Source organism: Parambassis ranga, chromosome 10 (assembly GCF_900634625.1).
Source record: "Parambassis ranga chromosome 10, fParRan2.1, whole genome shotgun sequence".
Lineage (NCBI taxonomy): Eukaryota > Metazoa > Chordata > Actinopteri > Ambassidae > Parambassis > Parambassis ranga.
In genome coordinates this window covers 5,155,790-5,169,754 of record NC_041031.1, presented here as the reverse complement: position 1 = coordinate 5,169,754, position 13,965 = coordinate 5,155,790, and the positions used below count along the sequence as shown (strand labels likewise).

Sequence of the window (13,965 nt, the reverse complement as noted above, 5' to 3'; positions counted from 1 at the left end):
TGTGTTCACCTCAACCATATTCAGTCAACTGGTCCCAATCCTTGTGCCTAGAACAAGGCCATCAGCCTGCTCCGGAACTCTGGCAACTACTGTTTACTTTTTCTCTAGACAGGAGAGTGACACATTCCAGACCACACTGACTGACACGGACATCTGCAGCCGGTGGAGTGTACGGCTGTTACAAATTTGCAAGGCCAAAAATACCTTTATTCAAATTATCTTCAGAGATATGCATGTCTTCGTGTGTGTCATCAAATTTTCTTACTTTTAAATGACACACATCAAAAGTAAGAACATTGTTTCCTGGATATGTGATGCATTTGGGTGAGAGACCACTTCTACAAACTTACTAAAATTAAACTGTTCTATAATGGGGGCACCTGTATAGACCTCACTTTTATTTAAAAACACACAACATGGAATACATCCGAACAAGTTTGCACTGATTCCAAATAGAAGAAAACAGGAGCTGACCTGGGGGCCATATTTTCTTCTTGTGAAAAAAACCTGTAGCAGTTTGATTTCATCCAGAGCCAGGGTTCACAGCGCTCCGATTCACTGATTTCACTGATTTCAGTAGAGTTTTGATACAACTTAGGGTGTGATTTATGCAAGACAAACAATTTTAATATACAAAAATATTTATTAGAAAAAGAGCAATAGATTAATAGAATAATTAATAGAATAGAATATTTAAAAACAAGCATCTTGCAGAGAGGTCAGTTGTCAGATTGCTGGTTCCTTCTGCTTCCACCTGAAGAAGCAATAAACGGTTACACATGTTGGCAAAGTCAAAATTAATAGGTTTGATGTCAGTAGTTGCAATTTCTGACACACAAAAAAAATTTGCCAATGTACAATTTTCCACTATGTGCCAGCTGCTCGTTCTGCCTCACCCTGACTGAATCTGATACTCACCTTTGGATTTGGCGCCTCTGCCTGAAGCTTCCTGCTGGCTGCTGAACCTCTCTGCAAACAGAAGTGATGCTATTACAGATCATTGGTTCAAGCACGAAATGCAAATATCTTCAGGAGTAAATAAGCACATTACCTTGACTTCTGTTCTTCCACTGATTCTTTGAATGTCTCGGCATGTTCTTTGAGGCTATGAGAGAAGTTGCAGTAAAAGCAAGTTAACCCTTTCCTTGTTAAGTGCACAGATAAAACATTGTGGATTTTAAGAGCGCATCACCTGGAGCTTTACAGTGCTGCCTTTCATGGGCTTGAACTTTGTCCTTCAACTTCTCGCACCCAAGCTCACACTGGATGCCGCTGTGAACGGCCACTCCATCTGGGGATGAGTTTGTCTCTTCTGCAGAATTAAGGACTTTCTCACAGCTGGGGCGTTCCTCCTGCTGCTCATGTTCAGATTCCTGTTTTGGCCTTTTATTAGCCTCTGGGTTAGAGGACCGGTTGTCATCCAGGTCCTCTTCTGTGAGGGTAGATAATAGAAAAGCGGGGCGAGCTAAAGAACACTTTTCTGGAAGAGGTGTCCCTCGGCCTTCCTCTGGGTTCCTCATCTCAGGAACCTCAGCTTCTGGTTTCTTCGGAGAAGGATTCGGCTGGCCAGCTGGGGTGCTGGAAACGATGCTGCTCTCTGAAGTTACAAAGTCAGGAGGGGAAAACACACGAGACAGCCTCCTTTCTTTGCCTTCTTGGACCATTAGGTTGTGATTTTGGGTTGACAATCCACCATTTTCAGCCTCCTCTACCTTTTCAAATACTTCAGACTCAAAAAGGCCATTTTGCCACAGCCACTCCTTACTGGGGTAATATGGGGCCAGAGACTCCACGGACCACACAGACTCATTTAGGGTTTTTGTCATCCGACTGCTATTTAGCAATGTTATATTGGGAATCATCTCTGTGGTCTCTTCATGTGGGTTCTTCTCAGTGCCATTTTCTTTGTCATAGAGGTTGAGGGATGTGTCTAATGACTGCAACGGTGTGCCTCCTCCTGAGCTCATCAGAATGTCAGGAACAGAGACTCGTCTCTCCTGGGCAGCCTCATCCTTTCTTTGAGGGGAGCTACACAATGGAACCAAGCTATCAGGAGAACTCACTGAAGACATATTGCGGTGACCATTTCTGCAAGGTGGGACATGAGGCAGCTCCCGGCCAACAGCGCCTTCAGTCCTCGAGTGAATTTCTTCTATTGCTCTTCTCCATGACTTGACGGCAGGCATCGCTGAAGGGTGTATGATTTTGAAGCCATCGTTTGGATTACTGTGGGGCAACGCGTCGTTTTCAACCTCGGCTGAGTGCGAGGAGGATGGAGATTCTGAGGCACTTCCTGTCCCAGAATCCGTGTTGACAAGTGGGCAACCCTCATCATAGCTTCCTACGCCTCTCCGTGGGGGTTCTGTTTGCACCCCTGAGCTCACCGTTTGTCTAATGCAGGTTTGAGGCAGGCAGACTCTCTGGGCTTGGATTGGGTTCGGTTGGGGAGCAGCAGGAGGAGCCCGGGGGTTAAACGGGCGTCTGTAGTCAACAGGTAAGGCCCGAGGATGTGGTAGGATGTAGGCTGGAGCGTCCATGTAGGGGGGAGGGAAGGGGGACATGACCATACCATAGCCTGGTGGGCAGAAGAAGAATGGTAACATATATTTAAAGACTTCACGCTTTAACACTTACTATAAAAACTCACCCATGCCTGGGAAGCCAGCAAAGGGGTTATAGGGGAAGGGCATGGGCCACTGGTAGTGGAAGAAAGGGGGTGGGGGTGGAGGTGGAGCATGGACAGCGAAGACAGGCCGGGTAAAGAGGGGATGCTGGGGACGGAATGAGGATCCTGGCTCGTGGCTGGTGCCATACATTCCTGGATCCTGCCCGGAGTTAACCGCCCCAGTGTTGGGACCATGCTGCAGGTTCTCTGCGTTTGGTACTTGGTAAGCTGGTGGAGGTCCAGCTGCCATTTTCTTTCTCTACAAAGAGAAGAAAGGACTGATTAAACAGCAAACATCCCCTCACAGGCCCCTCACACTGACCAGAACCATGCAATATGATGCACCACTTTACTGTACCATGTCATTGAGGACACACAAACTAGTTTGTAAGCTTTGCTCATTAGTTTGATTGCCGTTGCAAGGCAATCAAAGGTTTTTTGGCGCAGCGTATCTTCAGCATACATTGACCGATTTCAGACATTCAACCACCAAAATGTTCGTCTCACAGAGGACATTCCAGGTCAACTTCAAGTTTTTCCAAATATTAAGCAGTTTCGGTGTCATCTGCCAAATGTATCTCCTCCTACAAGTTTCAAGCTACAGACTCCATTTTAGTCTTCAAACGTTCATTAGATGCTGCTCTATCAAACTTGTATTCAGAATTTTCTAATTCTGAATCGTTTCCACATGCCAGGCTCTCAAAGTTGGAGTGGTTTTTGAGGTCTCCTCTGCTGTTACCTCTGCTACCATGGACAGGCTGACACAAAGAGGCAAACACAGCTCTGAATTGCTCCGATTCTCCAGCAATTCAGAGCAATGCTTCAGCTGCAGCAACCAAACTTGCATTTTCTTCAGGAAATGCCCTTTTCTAGTTGCTGTTTACTCTCCAGTAAGCCATTATACAATGACAACAAACATTGAGGTCATACGTCTAAATTCAACAGTGGTCTGCACATTGGATTTGTTGCACAGTAGGTAGCCCATAGCATGAAAACACAAGATAACATTTAACTGCTCCTTCTCTACTTCTACACAGACGTTTAACAAGTAAAACATAACTGCAACAACCCTGGAAAATGAAGGTAAATAAACTGGCCTTTACCTGACTGAAGGCGTGTAGATACAGAATTGAAAGAGCAACACAAAAGTGAATCAAAGACTGCAGCACACACACCTGAGTTTAAGTAGCTGCTGATGGGAGGAAACCTATTGACTGATTTCAATCAGCAACAGATTGCAGGGCTGACTGTCATTGGGCCACCACAACAGTAGGTGGCGACAAACTGCAGTCAGGTCTCATCTGAGCAACACTAAGGGTTTAATAAAGTTGAAGCGTGATTATTTATTATGTGTGCTGTGTCCACTGTTAAACAGACATGGCAAAACTGTGCAACAAGCTTAAAAGATACTTAAAAGTTACTCAAACAAGTTGCATTAGCAGCGTGGGTTCCTGCGGCGGGGATGCGGCTCAGCAGGCCGGCACAACCCAGCGTAACACCGGCAGATGAGGCCGTTTCATTGGACACAGGTCCGATAACGTGAAAAGGGGCGTGAAGTTTGCTGATAGCATTTAGCTCCTGTGTGATCATCTGGGCTCTGGTTGATTCTTGGCGGCACCCAGCAGAAACAAAAAAACTAAATTGTAGAGTCCGTAGGGGATATTTGCAGCAGACACGGTTTACATTAATACGCAGGCCGTGGGTGATGGACGAGGACGTTTAGTGTTAATGGTGACCCGACGTCTCTGTCTTGAAATGGCATTTTGGCAATTGGCATTGATGCTAACTTAGCGAGTTAGCTCATCGGGCTAGGTAGCTGTCGCCGAACCTACTAGCTAGCAATTAGTGCAGCCACTAGCACATCATAGCTAGCTCTGCTGTGTTAGCAAGGAGGTATACTCGCGTAATGAGAATCAGTCAATAACGACAAGGTGATTTTTAACGTCGTCTTCGTCAGACTTAAGACGGATATTTATTTTATACTCGAAGTAACAAGCTTGCTTGTTTGGCTAAGGCTAGCTCATTTAACGCGCCTAACATGCAGCGGTAGTTCAGTTGCGTTGCAGTCTTCACTCACTGCTGCCTTGCACCAGCAGACTAACGGGTCAGATGCTAACACTACTACTGGGCATTGTGCGGTATGTAGCCACGGCATGCTAACCATCCATCAGGAAAGTTGGTGACTGGTCATAACGTTACAGGCAACGTTAGCGTAAGGCACTTTGGGCAGAGCATATAGACATATATGAAGGAGTATTGGGATACCGTGTTTGTTAGCCAGTTTTAACTTAGCACAGGAGCTTTACTGGCGACAGGGCCTCACAGACTGCTCTCTGCATTGTGTTAGCTAGTTTGTCTCACGCCAGCTCAGTTGCTTTATTTTTGTTAACATGTAAAGTCAGCGAGGTTTGGAGATCAATAATGTAACATCACTGCGCTGGATGGCCATTTAAAGTGCATGGATTGGCGACAAGCAGCTTTATCAAACAAAATGAACAACTCAGGACTTCTGCCACAAGAAAAGATGGAGCTGGATCTGGAACTTCCATCCTCATTAGTTCAGACCGATGGACACCTGAGAAGATCCAACAGTGCACCCATGATAAATGGCTTAAGGTTCTATAATATGACATAGTTACATTAACGAAGTTTTTCATTTCATACCATTCCTCTTTAACGCTCCTTTCACTTGGGTGACGGGTATAAGACCCCTGACATATAGTCTTTGGATTTATCATTGCAGTGACAACTCCCAGGTGTTTCAGAGAGAGGTCCTGCGTAGCCGGAGAAACAGCACTACGGTTGTCAATAGGCCAAACATGGTAGAGTGCTTTTTACATTATACACATGCCAGTGTACTTCTTCTCGAATGTTCTCCAAACATTTATTGTCCTTTACAGGTCCCTTCGTCACCCATTCGTGTCCCCAGCACTAGACTCCATCAGATAAAACAAGTAAGTAGCAGAAGTGCTGCTGGTGTTTTGAACTGTTCACTCAAACACATGTGCATGTCAGACCACCGTCTCCCTCTTTAGCTGTAGGGAGTGACGGTGTCTAAGAAAACATGCAAGATTAACACTGCCTGGAGTTCACAGGGCCATCGATCTTACAGAGTTGATCAATTGGTAGTATCAGACTCCTACAAAGGAAACGGTTACTGTACTGGTTGGATTTCCTTCCAATAACTACTGTGACAAACTACAGTTTAGACTTTTAAGAGGATATTTGGGTTGTAGCTGAGTTTGAATTGGGACTGATTGCACTGACTTCGTAACCATTTTCTGTCTTGTGCTATTGCAGGAGGAGGGTGTAGATGTGATGAACAGGGAAACGGCTCATGAGCGGTAAGCTACACCTTTACAGTATGTGTATGGTTGGTCATTAAGACAAGTTAAATGATTATTTTATTGCAGAAAATGTGAAACGAATGTCTTGTTGTATGCAGGGAAGTTCAAGCTGCCATGCAGATGAGCCAGTCATGGGAAGAAAGCCTTAGTCTGGTAATGACGCATCATCACTAATCTTGTTGATTTGTTGCACTGCTGCATGTTTCGGCCCTGGGCCTTTTCTTGGCCTCTCTGTTTCTATAGAGTGGACAAGTACAAACATGCTAGATTAACCCTCAAACATTTGGGAGTTATCAGGGCCACCGGTTTCTTAAGGTCAGACCGAGTTGGTAGTATAATACTCCCACATTCCCTACAGTTGCTTAACTAAACAGTCCAGTAGACATGCAATACATGAGGAACTGTCTTTCAATGTGTTTTCACTGTGTTCTCAGAGCGACAATGACTTGGAGAAGTCGGCGTCTTCATCTCCGAAGCGTATTGACTTTGTGCCCGTGTCACCTGCCCCGTCCCCGACCAGAGGAATCGGAAAAAAGGTACACCTGACCTCCCTGTGGTTAGAGGCATACGATACAGATTACTCTTTCAAGTAACCATATGAAGGTAATGGTTAACACTGTGGGGGCTAGTTTGAACCTGATTTTCCTAATTATTCTATGTAAAATTAACTAATGGCGGTGTGTATAGTAGCCTATAGAAATTTGGAACATTTTTGGGCAAATGTTAATTTCACTATGCTGTAGGAGAATGTGACATTAAAAGCAGAACATTGATTTGCAAATCCTTTGCAGTATATTTACTTTAATATAGGGCTTTGACTACAGGCCACCCACCCAGACTTTCCCTGTAGAGCTATGCTTTTGTAGTACTTGCAAAAATGTGTATGGTATTCTCTCTGCCAAACATCCAGTCAAACAAGCTGGACGGTCCTTTCCACCCGTTTTTTGTTGTTTTTACAAACTGGTGTTGCATTAATCTCATGTAGCTTGAACTTCATCGCTTTGTTGTTCTTGTCGTTCGTTTCCCTTTCTGTCGAGCAGCAGTGTTTCTCTCCATCACTACAAATTCTCGTCAGCAGTAATGGTCTCACACCCAGCCCAATACCCAGCCCAACTCGACGATTTAGGTGAGGACCGGTTTTCTCAGTACTTATTCAAGTTAAAAAAGCATGCACGCCACAGTTTGTGATGCTCGTCTGTATTGAAACGGACTATTCTTTCATCAACTGTTCAATAAACATGAGAAGGTAGAGCTCATGATAGCGATATTGTTGCTGCTGCTTCAAAACAAAGTGTGTTTTCTGTTTGCTTCAGCCGACGCAGTCAAAGTCCAATCAACTGCATCAGAGCCAGCATACTGGGCCCTATAAAACGCAAAGGTGAGTGGTCTGACAGGCTCTATAGTCCTGACATGTCTCCTCAGGCTAAGCAAACCTGTGTGGTAAGTATTGCAGTGTTTTTCCTTGGAATGTATGTTTCCTGATGAAGAACATGCTGGCTGTCAGTAATAGTCTCCCATTATGATCGCAGTAAATCACTTTATCCAGTTGTCTGTCTGAGATTAGTCACAGAGCACCGGTCAGAGGACACATGTCTGAATGTCAGGACCTTTTCTTGGCAGGTGAGATGGAGATGGAGAGTCAGCCTAAGAGGCTGTTTCAGGGTACCACCACCATGCTGTCATCAGACGTCTCCAACCTGTCAGATCTCAGTTCCTGGTAAGAGACTTGAGATTACAGTTTAGAAAATTATACTCTTTTAGAAGTTCAAAAGCTAAGTTTAGTTTTCTTTAATTTAAAGCTAAATCAAAGTAGTGGTTAGGTTAGGCAGCGTTTATACAGAATTTTGGGATCCTGCCCCAAAATTGGAGATCTGTGGTTGCATTGTGTCAATGATGTTTCCCACACACCAAGTCATCTGGGGCCCCGGGCTCCTCATCTACATGATCCTTGATAAAAGAGCAGCATTTTATCAGTATTCACTCAGTCTGTGCTGAAATGAGTGTACAAGGATGTATGAGGAAATGAAACGGGAACAGAAGATTACTGAGGGAAAACCTGCAGTCACATCACCCGTGGGAATGGGCTTAGCCTGCTGGCAGCAGTTATGGCAACATCTCTTATGTCACATGCTCAATAAAGCCTCTACTTAAAACTGTGTTTTAGGGTGGCATACCAGTGTTTACTTGGAGGTCACACTCACTGCAGTCATGTGTCTGATCACGACACTTGTTTCTCTTGCAATAGGAAAATACAGATGTAAAAAATGCTACGATCTTCAGTTCTCAGTTCCCTGTATGGGTGCAAAAACAAATGGGGTACTTGTTCCATTTATAGGAACTGTGAAAAGGTCAGAAGTACATTCAGTAGCACCTCATGAATGATTTTTTTTTTTTACCAGAGCTGCCATTACAAGTCTCACTAATAGTCGTCTCCCTCCCCTTTCAGTCACTCTCCAGATTTACTGGATGGCAGCCTCAGCAGTGTTGGCTCTTCCACCGACTCGCCAGGCAAAATGGAGGGAGTGTCGCCTTCCTCGTCCAGCAACTCGCCCTTTGCTTCCCTCCAGGATTTGTCCCCAAAATGAGCTAGAGACACTAAAAATAGTGGGGGGGAAATCCTCTCTCCAGGAAATCGGTTTCCTTCTCAGACCCTTCGCCTCACCAATGCCTACATTTAGTTTGAGTGGAGTTTGCTTTATAATGGCTGCATTCATGAAGGGTCTAGATATGTTTTGAATTGAGGAAACGTGAGCTCTGGATGAATCGGTGTGTAAGAGCCTGGGAATTACTGAAGACACGGAGCACCAGCTGCTAGTAGAGGATCTTGGATGGTGCTTGGCTTCATCACGGTTTTGTGTTTGTCAGTGGCTATCCTGCAACTTTCCTACCCTCACCAGAGAGAGACGTTTAGCACTGGACACATAAAAGAGACTATCGTGCGTACAAAAACAATTTGTGCTGGAACTGTTTCCACAGGCCTTTGTATGTACACAGTGTGCAGATTTTGTAAAAGATTTAACTTATTGTTTTCCTGCTTTGTTTGTAATCGTGTACATATTAACCCTGTCAGATGTCAGATGTAGTTTTATGGCTGTGAGGTGAATGTAGGCACAAGGCTTCAACAGCAGAAGTTTTCTTTGTAAAAGAACATAAACTACTTTTGGGGTACAACTATGGAGGGTTCCTGTTATACTGTCCAACTTGCATTTTGAGGCAGATGTTCTGAATATTTTCATGATGTAGGCTGTGAAGTGTGGTGGGTTTTTTCCCCTCAATTATTTGTATGTACAGAAAGAAAGAGCAGTTAATGCGCCGAGCAGTATATTAAGGATGAAATGCAATGGTCATTCCTGGTAGTCTTTCAACACTAAAGGTTCCTCTGTGTCCTGTGTTCTAGTCAGGATGTTTTTTTTTCTTTTGGAAATGAGTATAAGAAATGATTATCTTCTTCCAAAGTGTTTTTATTTATGGAAAAAATGCTTATAAAATCGGATGGTGATAGTTTTCTATTTCCAGTAAAAGTGAAACATTTGTGTTCGTCATTTACACCAAATCAACTGACTGCTGGAACTTTCAGGAATACAAAACTGCACCACCACATTGTGAGTACAGAGACTGCTGTGGTTACACTGCAAGGTTTGTGGTACACGACACTTGGACCTGTAGTTTTTCAGCTTTTGTCCAGATTCCAAGGAATTCCATATGTAGAGGTTGGGCCTCCACTGTGATCTTTGCACCAAAATCTGCTTTCAGTAGTCTTGGTCCTGTGTCCATAACCACCTGTGTAACTGTATATGTCTGAACCCCTTCATGGCTCTGTCGCCTTTAATGTTCTATGTACAAAAAGGAAGTGATTGTAAATCATTTTATGGTTGTGTGCCCTTTAATTTAAAGAAGAAAGCGTGTTTGCATTTATTGAATATCTTTTTCCTTTATACAAATAAGTAAATGGAAAATGCAGTCAAGTTTCCTTGCTGTCAATGGCTCGATTTTTATCTCAGTCATAAAGTGTTCAGGGCATGAATTTAGCAAAATGATATTGTGCGATACTGTATGTCTAATGGAAAGGCTGTAATCTGCCAAGCTGGCTAACACCTTGCCTATGCTTGTATTTTGTGGTTGCCATCGTAGCAGACATCAGGACTAAATAAATTATTTCATTATGTTTGTGTGTGTTCATTTCCTAAAATGTTAAATTTAAACTTTTAAATTTCAGACCGGAGGCAGTATTATTCTAATGTATGCTTAACACACCTGACCTGACCTGACAAAAATAACCACAGTCTTATCTATTACCATAATACAATACAGCTGTATTGAGACTTTATTAAACATTTGATGGAGGATTGATATATTAACGGCAAGCAACCCATTACTCAAAAGCTCGTCCTTTGGTGACATTAATAAGTCTTGTTGCTGAAGGAAATGAAAGCCCATTCAGAAACAAGTATCCACACATGCGAATGACTGCACTTAGTCCTTAGTCTACTCCTAATATGCTTCAAAAAACATTAATATAATGATTACAGGTGAATACCATAACAAAAGTTTAATGGCTTTATATACATGTATCATGTTTGCATGTAGATACCTTCACACTCATCATCTGTCACATAATGGCAATAGAAATACAGACAAAGAACGCGAGGCCAAACAACACTGAATGGCCTCATGTTTCTTCACAGGCCCTGCTCAGAGACTAGCTTCGTTCCTTTCGACCTACACGGTGCAGGTCCCCCACCATGTAAGCATCAGTTCAGAGTTGTGTCAAAGTTTGTTTTAACACAAAAAAATGTGGATTTCAGAAGAAGTATGCTAAAAAGATTTTTTTTCAGAGGATGAGGTATTTGAATAAGTACCCCATTCCCCTGCTGTCGGCTCTACTCATTGAATCGTAGTCGTGCCTCTGTTGTGAGAATGTTCTCTTCGTTTTAGAGAGCGTTTTCCTCCTCCACTCGGCTAACAGCACTTCATGTGCGTAGGATGACCATTGTAAGAAGACCTAAAATATTTAAAGACGAAACAACAAAGCGGTTCAGAGTCTTATTTCTTAAACACATACATTCGCACACGTTTCTACTCACCAAGAACATAAGCAGCTACAAGTTTCTTGTTAACACTTAAGTGGAGGTAGACAGGCACAGTAGATTCTTGCTCCCCCAGCGTTGGGAGCATGAGGGCGGCCATACAAACCAGCCCAAGCAGCACTGTCAGCAGACTGGGTCCTCCAGCAACAGGACGGCTCTCTGCTCATCACAAACACAGACACAATGCATGTTTGATGCATAACTCATTATATGGATAAGTCTGACTTCTTATTTGCTTGTGTTCAAGTGAAAGGGAGGAGCCTTTAGCCTTTAGCTTGTAGCCTAAACACTAAACTACAAAGGCTGTCATGTCATAAGTGGGTTTTTGTTTTAATACCAAAAAAAAAGTTTAATAAGCCATGTTGAATAAATGTTAACCTGGAACACTTATGAACACTTGGCTCCATCTAGTGGTAACATCACACAACACCGCTTTTTATCCTACCTGTCTGAAATGAAGTCTGTTCAAAAAACTCGCTCTCCGCAAACTGCTCTCTGATTCTGCGTTCCTCATCTTGGGGCCTGGGGCTCGGGGGCTCCTGTGAGGCTGAGGGACGAAGTGTGGCCGTCACCTCTTTGCGACCAAGAGCTTTTCGCTGACTCTGTTCCGACACCTGCAGTCGGAACTTGTCGTAGACCCCATAATGGCATGCTCGCACATCTCTATGTCTGATAACTCTGTGGGGACAAAGAAAGTCAAGACAAACCAAATGGGGGGTCACCTGTCTAATGGACAACAAAGCTACAGTATCTGACAGACGAAATACATGAAGCGGAGTTGACACTGCATTAAAACTTTAAAATAAACTCACATGTCAACGCAGCACTGTGGCTTGACAGCTCCTGTAGCATCCACCACAGTGTACTTATTTGGCGCTGTGCACAGCACTAAGAAGAAAACAACACATAATTTATCCAGACTAATTGACCAAAACATATAATGTTCTCATGGCACACTGACCTTTAAATTTGAGGGCGAACTCATAGGGATTGTAGAGGGTGAGCACCTGCTTGTGAGATGTCTGCTCATCAGCATAGAAGACGAGCTCAGTGGGGAACACAAAGACAGGAAGGTTTCCTTCCACCAGCTCAGGCTGTCGATGCTGCTGCTGCATTGGCGCCAGCTGAGCTCTGCCCCCTCCCCGTCCACAGTCTGCCTGGGCCCCCCCACTCTTCTCTAGCAACTGTCAAGCTGTGTAAGCTCCCTTCAGGTGGAACTGGCACTTCCCACTCTCAGCTCCTTAGGGCCATGACACGAAACTGTGAATAGACACAGGTGATAAAACACAAAGAAAGTGCTTGTTTACATTTCCCACTTATTTAAGCATCAGCTGTTGTTTCTAGTTACTCCGTGTAAAACAAGACCAGGCTCACATGATGCACATGCTGGATTTTATTGATTTAAGTCAAGCATTTGTAGAGGAGCGAAATATATGCATTATTACCGAGGCAGAAAAAAACGTAAGTTACGTTTTACCTCATAAAACACACGTTAGGTTAAACTGAAGCAGAACTCCATGTGGCTGGTCACGTGTCTGTGTGTTTACATGGTTTCAGGATCAGCGAGGCTGGTGGTGTCGCAACAGCCTTTTGTTCTCTACGTTACACGATGAATTCACCACATTAACAGCAAGGATTTAATGTAGTCGCTGCCCTGTGTGTAAACAACATTATACAACTAGCATGACAAAGTCAAATAGGTGACTTTGTGTCTAGATAGAATAAAAACGGAAGTTGCAAATGTAGAGAAATAGGTTCCGATGTAAACAGACCCTAATATCTAAGACATCAAGTCTTTGGAGTGTTTGTCATACATATATAAATATATTCAAATAATACACTTAATAATAATATAGAAAACATGTATCGTAGTCACTGTTAAGCAATACTAAAGCCAGCATATGTCGTTGTTTTAGCTACTGTGAAAGAAATTCAGCATTGTAATGCTAACGCTGTGCACCGCTGTTGGCTAGCGCTAGCTGGCTAATGGTAGCTAACAGCCACTAAACGTTGTTTAAGCGGTGTCACACCAGAAGAAGGAAGCAGAGGTTAGCTGCCTGTTAAATAAAAGCGAGAGCGAGACTGTACCTTGTTGTCATACGAGTTTATGAAACGTTAAAGCGATAACCAAGGTCTGTGCCTGTGATCCCACCCTGTTGTTGTTGCTCCTCAGCCTTTTTTTTCTTTGTGAATAATTATACTGCAGACCTCGCGGTGCATGCTGGGAGAACGACTACGTGCGGACGTAATATCCTCAAGCATGCGGAGTAACATCTTTATAATCATTTCATAACACCCCACATGCCAAGCACTCAAACATATAAACCTAATGCAACTGGATCGTACTTGCTTCTCACGCCGAGTCCGTATCTGTAGTAAAATTATGTTAATTGTATAAAACAGCTTAAACTTGTACTCAGATGTGGTTTTTGCGCGCTCAGTGCTTTGTTTTGCCAAGATGACTGACAAACAACATGATTGTTTACCGGGAGAATCAGATAGAATGCAACCTTAACTCTCCTGAAAAGTCGGGATGAACTCTCTTCTTCCAGGATTAAAACAAGACTTTATCTCTCAAAATCAAGGTTTTGAGGAATAAGTTTCTCATTTATATTTATAATATCTATATTTTATTAGGCCTCTTTGACACATTTTCTTCAGTTTTTTCTACTTGTGCACCTTCTCCAGTCTGCCATTGCAATGACAAATTAATAAATATGATTTGTTCTATCATCTGGTTCGGTCATGCAACTGCACGTGTTCTTGTTATGTTGTAGCTATAATCGGAACCACGGACCTTTAGAAGCGCCTAGCGAGAGAGAGAGAGCTGAAATTAACGTCTCATCTGTTGGTCGGTTACTAAGGA

The 13,965-nt window shown here is 43.3% G+C and overlaps 3 protein-coding genes and 1 non-coding gene across 5 annotated transcripts; 2 read left to right on the top strand and 2 right to left on the bottom strand.

Moving 5' to 3' along the window:
* Positions 1–623: 623 nt before the first annotated feature.
* Positions 624–3,802, bottom strand: LOC114442798 (uncharacterized). Its single transcript, XM_028416598.1, has 6 exons — positions 3,769–3,802; positions 2,648–2,924; positions 1,193–2,575; positions 1,052–1,105; positions 919–969; positions 624–754 (listed from the first exon to the last, which is right to left on the bottom strand). Exons 2-6 carry the CDS (start codon positions 2,913–2,915, stop codon positions 720–722), a joined length of 1,791 nt encoding a protein of 596 aa, XP_028272399.1. The 5' UTR covers positions 2,916–2,924; positions 3,769–3,802; the 3' UTR covers positions 624–719.
* A 421-nt stretch (positions 3,803–4,223) lies between these two features.
* Positions 4,224–9,981, top strand: pabir2 (PABIR family member 2). Of its 2 annotated transcripts, XM_028416303.1 has the most exons (10): positions 4,224–5,281; positions 5,409–5,487; positions 5,566–5,619; positions 5,966–6,009; positions 6,111–6,165; positions 6,447–6,548; positions 7,053–7,138; positions 7,326–7,390; positions 7,633–7,729; positions 8,459–9,981. In XM_028416303.1, exons 1-10 carry the CDS (start codon positions 5,124–5,126, stop codon positions 8,595–8,597), a joined length of 879 nt encoding a protein of 292 aa, XP_028272104.1. In that variant the 5' UTR covers positions 4,224–5,123; the 3' UTR covers positions 8,598–9,981. The 2 variants fall into 2 exon arrangements, with proteins under 2 accessions (XP_028272104.1, XP_028272103.1); XM_028416302.1 differs by having other exon boundaries at positions 5,409–5,619.
* On the top strand, positions 5,670–5,812 carry LOC114443151 (small nucleolar RNA U109). Its single transcript, XR_003671423.1, has one exon. It is a non-coding gene; the product is annotated as a small nucleolar RNA U109 (small nucleolar RNA).
* Positions 9,982–10,297: 316 nt separating the features above from the next.
* mospd1 (motile sperm domain containing 1) lies at positions 10,298–13,330 on the bottom strand. Its single transcript, XM_028416304.1, has 6 exons — positions 13,188–13,330; positions 12,061–12,359; positions 11,912–11,987; positions 11,545–11,777; positions 11,097–11,258; positions 10,298–11,014 (listed from the first exon to the last, which is right to left on the bottom strand). Exons 2-6 carry the CDS (start codon positions 12,212–12,214, stop codon positions 10,983–10,985), a joined length of 657 nt encoding a protein of 218 aa, XP_028272105.1. The 5' UTR covers positions 12,215–12,359; positions 13,188–13,330; the 3' UTR covers positions 10,298–10,982.
* Positions 13,331–13,965: the final 635 nt, after the last annotated feature.

What these genes read in the sequence shown, in the direction of transcription:
- LOC114442798 (XM_028416598.1), bottom strand. Translation starts at nt 2,915, where the DNA reads ATGGCAGCTGGACCTCCACCAGCTTACCAAGTACCAAACGCAGAGAAC. An exon ending in TGCTGGCTTCCCAGGCATGG is followed by an intron (nt 2,576 to 2,647) that starts GTGAGTTTTTAT and finishes TCTGCCCACCAG; the next exon opens with GCTATGGTATGGTCATGTCC. An exon ending in GCAGCACTGTAAAGCTCCAG is followed by an intron (nt 1,106 to 1,192) that starts GTGATGCGCTCT and finishes CTTCTCTCATAG; the next exon opens with CCTCAAAGAACATGCCGAGA.
- pabir2 (XM_028416302.1), top strand. Translation starts at nt 5,124, where the DNA reads ATGGATTGGCGACAAGCAGCTTTATCAAACAAAATGAACAACTCAGGA. An exon ending in GGGAAGAAAGCCTTAGTCTG is followed by an intron (nt 6,166 to 6,446) that starts GTAATGACGCAT and finishes CTGTGTTCTCAG; the next exon opens with AGCGACAATGACTTGGAGAA. An exon ending in CTGTCAGATCTCAGTTCCTG is followed by an intron (nt 7,730 to 8,458) that starts GTAAGAGACTTG and finishes CTCCCCTTTCAG; the next exon opens with TCACTCTCCAGATTTACTGG.
- mospd1 (XM_028416304.1), bottom strand. Translation starts at nt 12,214, where the DNA reads ATGCAGCAGCAGCATCGACAGCCTGAGCTGGTGGAAGGAAACCTTCCT. An exon ending in CCACAGTGCTGCGTTGACAT is followed by an intron (nt 11,778 to 11,911) that starts GTGAGTTTATTT and finishes TTGTCCCCACAG; the next exon opens with AGTTATCAGACATAGAGATG. An exon ending in ACAGACTTCATTTCAGACAG is followed by an intron (nt 11,259 to 11,544) that starts GTAGGATAAAAA and finishes TGTGATGAGCAG; the next exon opens with AGAGCCGTCCTGTTGCTGGA.